Source organism: Lycium barbarum, chromosome 3 (genome assembly GCF_019175385.1).
Source record: "Lycium barbarum isolate Lr01 chromosome 3, ASM1917538v2, whole genome shotgun sequence".
Classification (NCBI taxonomy): domain Eukaryota; kingdom Viridiplantae; phylum Streptophyta; class Magnoliopsida; order Solanales; family Solanaceae; genus Lycium; species Lycium barbarum.
Window position 1 is genome coordinate 29793106 of NC_083339.1, and position 5897 is coordinate 29799002.

A 5897-nucleotide genomic window follows, 5' to 3' on the forward strand; every position below is an offset into this window, starting at 1 on the left:
ATCATCCTTAGCCATGAATTGGTTAAAGGATATACAAGGAAAGGCATTTCTCCAAGGGTCATGTTGAAGATAGATATGAGGAAAGTATATGACTCAGTTGAATGGGCATATTTGGAACAAATCTTGGTTTGTCTAAAATTCCCTGAGCAGTTTGTACAATGGATAATGAAGTGTATCAGGTCTGTATCATACTCATTACTGCTTAATGGTGAACCTACAAAGCCATTCCAAGCACAAAAAGGATTGAGGCAAGGGGACCCCCTATCCCCATTCCTTTTTGTCTTGGCCATGGAGTACCTGTTAAGAATTTTGAAAACTCTAAAGCATCAGCAATCTTTTAAATTCCACCCAAGATGTGCTAAAATGAACCTTATCCAACTTAGCTTTGCAGATGATTTACTCTTATTCTGCAAGGGTGATCCTACTTCTGTGACTGAGCTATTCCATGGATTTTAAAGATTTTCCCATGCCTCTGGACTGAGTGATAATTTAGAGAAAAGCTCCATATATTTTGGAGGAGTCAAGCCAGATACGCAGAATGATATACTACAAGTTTTGGGGTTTGTTAAAGGAGAATTGCCCTTTAGGTATTTAGGAGTTCCATTAAGTACTAAGAGGGTATCAATTGTCCAATGCAAAACACTGGTGGACAAGATATTGAGTAGAGTGAAATCTTGGACTGCAAAATTCTTGTCCTATGCTGGAAGGGTACAGCTGATCAAAATAGTATTATTCTCCATACAGGTCTTTTGGTCCCTAGTTTTTGTTTTGCCAAAGAAGGTAGTGAAGATGATCGAAGCTACTTGCAGAGCTTTCCTATGGACAGGGCAGACTGATACATCAAAAAAGGCATTAATTTCCTGGGATAAACTGTGTTGCCCAAAGGTGTCTGGGGGATTAAATATACTTGATATCCAAGTGTGGAACAAAGCTGCAATTTCCAAGCTGTTATGGACACTAAGTAAGAAGAAGTATAAGCTTTGGGTGGTGTGAGTTCACACCTATTATGTCAAAGGAGGGAGTATATGGGATGCCAACTGCAAACAAGCATCCTGGATAGTCCAAAGAATCCTAAAGGCTCAGAAGTACTTTGACATGGCAGGATATGATGAAGCTGATGTACTTGGCATGAGATCCTTCTCAATAAAGATGCTATATAGCAAGCTGAGAGGTGTGATGCCCAAGGTGGATTGGAGAAGGATAGTGTGCAATAATCAGGGGGCTCCTAAATGGAATTTCATTTTGTACGTGGCAGTTTCAAGGAGACTTCTTACTATAACTAGGCTAGCAAAATGGGGAATGATTACTGAGGTAAAATGTCCTCTTTGTGAGAGGGTGGATGAGGATATAGACCATTTGCTATTTGAATGCTCTTTCTCTGCAACTATGTGGGAGAAGGTGTTGGCATGGCAAGGTATACAAAGGAGAGCAATGCCTTGGCAACAGGAAGTGTTTTGGGCAATCTGCCATGCCAAGGGAAAAACTGGCAGAGCTGAGGTATACCGAATGGCACTGGCAAGTAGTGTTTATCATATTTGGCAGGAGAGAAACTGGAGAGTATTTCAAAAGAGATCAAGGAGTGCAGTTGAACTTACTAGATTGATCATTCAAGAAGTGCATTGTAGAAGAGGCAAGAAAGGGGAAACAGCTAGAGCCTTAGACAATTTAAATTTTTATCCCTCCTAGCTGTGTAGGATGCATTGAGTTGTAGTGGTTGATGCTGATAGCAGCTGCTGGTTTGTTAGAGCTGCTGTCTTTTTTGTACATATTTGCTACTTGGTAAATAAAATATCTTTACTTACCAAAAAAAAAATAGTAAAACTGAGATGTAGTAGATTATTATTCAATTAATCAAATTTCTTGATCTCAACGGAGTAAAATATTTATCAATTGACCATCAATAGCTTAAATAATTAATTAAATAATTGATTTCACTATTTAGCATTTAAATTTTGATAAATATGTTTGAAAATTCTTAAAATATAAAAAATATGCAAGATGATATACAATAATATACTTGATGATATTTTGCCAAATGAAATGGCAAAATGTCACTGAAATAATTTTGTAAAATCATTTTCGACTTGTAATACTTCCCTCCGTTTGTGACTCAGAAATTTTGAATAATTAAAGAAAATTATTGGAGGAAAAAAATTAGGTGTCAACACTGGTAATGTTAATTAAGAACAGTTGATTCATGTATCCTCTAATTAATTAAAGAAGGCCTTTTTTTTGGGTGAAATGGGTAACTTTTTAAAAGAGGGGCTTGTTTAATCATGAGAAAACATTTCATATTGCTGAAATATTTTCTTAGGATAGTGCTTAACACAACTCAAGCTAATTCGTGCATTTAGTAAACATATTATCGAAGTAATATTTATTTTTTCAAGTGCTGTTATTTTACTCAGTGTTTTCAGAGGCATTTTCGGGGCGAGTCCCGGTGCTGGGTGGGGCGTACCAAAATCGCTCTGGATCGTAAATGAAAGGCGTACGCCCTAGAATTTGGGGCGGAAGTCTCGGGCGTAAAAGCGTAAGCCCCGGGCGTAAAGACGTACCCCGGGGCGTTAAATTTGATTTTTATTGTTTTAAAAGTATTTGTTCTATAAATTATGATTTTTATTATTGGTATAATGATATTTATACTTTATGTTATCATGTTTTCATGTTATACTGATTTTTCCTAAAATATATAAATAAAAAAAAGCAACTCGCATAGAAAATAACACTGCCATAAATAGTTTTTTTTTTTAGTTGATTATGCTTGATTGATATGATAGAGATTTCATAGCACTTTGTTCCTGAAGCAACTTTATCCATTTGTTGTCATTGCTCTTAAACTTTTTGCTCTTGTCCTTCTTTGGATATACAAATAAAAGTCAATGCAAATATTAGTTGAGGTCGGGAAAGACTAATAGATATGGAGATTGATGATGAAGTGAATGAAGATTTCATTTTAAAGATTATCTAGGCTATTATCATTTTATGTGTTGTTATCTTTCTCAAATAATATTTATAATAATTCTTTTTATATTACTGTTGATTTATATTTGATATTGGCAAAATTTAATGAAAACTTTAATTTTGCTTATTTTTTAGTAATTAAATTATAAAATTGAAGATACATGAGACATAAGCCCCGTAGATCCATGAGACTTACACCCCATGTCTCAGGGCTTACGCCTCACCCCGTGCTGCGTAAAATGCCTCGCCTTGCGCCCCCGCCTTTTAAAACACTAATTTTACTTTGCTAATAAACAATTTTATTACTGTGATTTTATTTTGGTTACTGTTGAAATACTACTAATGCTACCAATACCACTGCTGCTCCCCCTAATCCAACTCCACTCGTACTATCATATGCCAAATCATTCCGGATGTGTCAAATATTGAAATTTTAGCAAATGAAAATTTCAGGTGTTGGTAGGAACATGTTTTCTAAATACATGATGTTCGTGGTGTTGCACATACGCTGTTGCATCCACAACCTAGTGTAGATGCCGATAATAAAATATAGGAATCATGACAATACGCCAACAAGGTACGCCATACTATATGACAAACTATCTCTAATGAACTGTTTGATGTGTATTGTAGTTGAAAGGAAGCAAAAGTCATCCGGGAAGCCTTAATTAAGAAATTCTCAGTCGAAGATGCCACTAAACAAAAGTTTGTAGTCAGAAGATTTTACCAATAGCAGATGAGTGACATGAAGAAGATGAAAGTCCAAATCAATGAATATCAAAAATTACTTGAAGACTTGAAGGCTGAGATGATAACTCTTCTAGAAAAATTTGCTGATGGGGTACTAATCGAGAAGTTGCCTGACTCATGGAATGATTATAAAAATACCATAAAGTATAAGCAGATAAATTTCACCAGTGAGGAGATAGTGACTCATATCCTTATTGAAGATACCAACATAAAGGAGTCATTCAAAGCTAAGGGGATAGTTATCAGGACAAATCTTGTGCAAGGTCTAAGCATCAGCAAAAGGGATGACAATAAGTCTAAAGGTTACAACCCCAATAATCCTAATTTTAAGAAAACTAAAGGCCCTTGTTTTGTATGTGAAAAATCTGGTCATCATACCTCACAGTGCAGGAAAAAAGTGAACAACGACAAAGAAAAAGGTTATCCTCCCCAAGCTATCTTAGTTGAAGGAGATAATATTATTGCAGCTGTCATTTCTCAAGCAAACATTATAGCACATGTAAACAAATGGTTGGTAGACTGTGGGGCTACTTGACATATTTGTGCAAACCGAGAAGCATTTATGTTACACCTCGGAAAATTTTTTCGTTGGTACGTAAGTGAACGAACTAGTGATAAGTATGGGTGTATGATGTCCATGAGCAAGAAACGACGTTTGATGACCTTAGGCGAGATTTCAAAGGAATCCGATGTAAGACGAGAAAGTTGGCTAAGATAAGGCAAGGTGAGGTGAGCAATGCATGTACATGGATATGGGTGATTAAAATGAGAAGTCTAAGAAATATGGAAAGTTGCAGAATTACAATCTGCCCAGTGGTCGTAAAGTGCAAATACGGACCGTAAACTGGTATACGGTCCGTAAACTGCCAGGTCGTAAACTGGCATGCAAGCCTTCAACTTTCTGCCAGTTGAGGAAATGGTAAAATAGGATCTGGTTTACGGACCGTAAAGTGATTTACGGCCCGTAAACGATGGTCGTAAATCACCATGCAAGCAGCCAAAGTTTCTGATTTTTGAAAAGGTTAAAGACGACCGCAATGGACGAACCGTAAAATGGAATACGTGGTCGTAAACTGAGTTTACGACCACTGTTCACCGCAGCACAGATTTTGCAATTCATTAAATAAAGGGACCAACACTTGTTTTATTTCATTTCCACATTACACGCCTTCTCTCTAAAACCTCTCTCTACATTTATTATCCAAGCTTTCAAGGATCATAAGTCATCAACAAATAAAACAAAGTGAATCAAGAGTAAGAACATCATCAAAGGTCATCCAAGTCAAGAAATCCAAATGGAGAAAAACTAGGGTTTTGCTCAAAGTGGAGTATTATCAACTAAAGCTTATTCATACAACTTCTAAGGTAAGATTCATGATATTTATATGATGTTTAAGATATTGGAGAGTTGAAATGCATGGATTGTAGAAAATATGGTCAACTAGGTCATGAATGATGAATAGTGACATTTTGAGGAATAGTTTGAATTGAATCACGAATGTTGTTGTGTTGTGATATGAATGTGTTATAAATGGTATTAAGATCATGAACTAGACACTTTAGACGGATGGACGAAGTTGGGTGTTATGACCTTGAATATGGATGAATTAGAAGCAAGTTGAGAAATCTAGATAATGTGGATAATGTGAATGACTAATGGCCATTGTTATGATATTAATGAAGGTAGAAACGCTAACATTGGAAGGGGACGTGCAAGTGTAGAATAGTCCGACAAAAAGGTATGTAAGGCTAACCCTTCTTTCATAAGGCATGGTTCGTTGGCCAAATTCCTAAATCCTCTATACGAGTATGTTGTCTCCAAATGATTGATCTCCGAGCTCATAAGCTCACAATCCTCGATATGTATTACGTTTGTACTACGCTCCTCATATAACGAGTAAGCCTATGATATAGATGTAACGATAATGATGATGATAGTCATGATAATGATAATAATAATGATGCTAAAGGTGCCTACGGGCTATTAGATGTATGTGTGCCTATAAAGGGCTATAATGAAACCCCGAGCCTATGGTGCCGGGTAGAGTATATGTTTATATATATATATATATATATATATATATATATATATATGTATATGATTACGTAACGCGCGCACACATCTGCAGATTGTACGGATAACCCTGAAGCCTTGGTAGGGCCAGGTAGATATAACATTGAGCCTT

General features: G+C 36.2%; 1 protein-coding gene across 1 annotated transcript; it reads left to right on the top strand.

Annotated features, from left to right (window-relative positions):
• Positions 1 to 1095: 1095 nt before the first annotated feature.
• Positions 1096 to 4246, top strand: LOC132630635 (uncharacterized). The gene is made up of 3 exons (XM_060346197.1): positions 1096 to 1630; positions 1712 to 1779; positions 3698 to 4246. The coding sequence occupies exons 1-3, from the start codon at positions 1096 to 1098 to the stop codon at positions 4244 to 4246; spliced, it is 1152 nt and encodes a 383-aa protein (XP_060202180.1).
• Positions 4247 to 5897: the final 1651 nt, after the last annotated feature.

Excerpts from the sequence above, each read along its gene's own strand:
- LOC132630635 (XM_060346197.1), top strand. The coding sequence starts at position 1,096 with ATGGCAGGATATGATGAAGCTGATGTACTTGGCATGAGATCCTTCTCA. Across the intron at positions 1,631-1,711 it reads AGAAGTGCATTGTAGAAGAG|TGGTTGATGCTGATAGCAGC; the intron begins GCAAGAAAGGGG and ends ATTGAGTTGTAG. Across the intron at positions 1,780-3,697 it reads TTGTACATATTTGCTACTTG|ATGAGTGACATGAAGAAGAT; the intron begins GTAAATAAAATA and ends TACCAATAGCAG.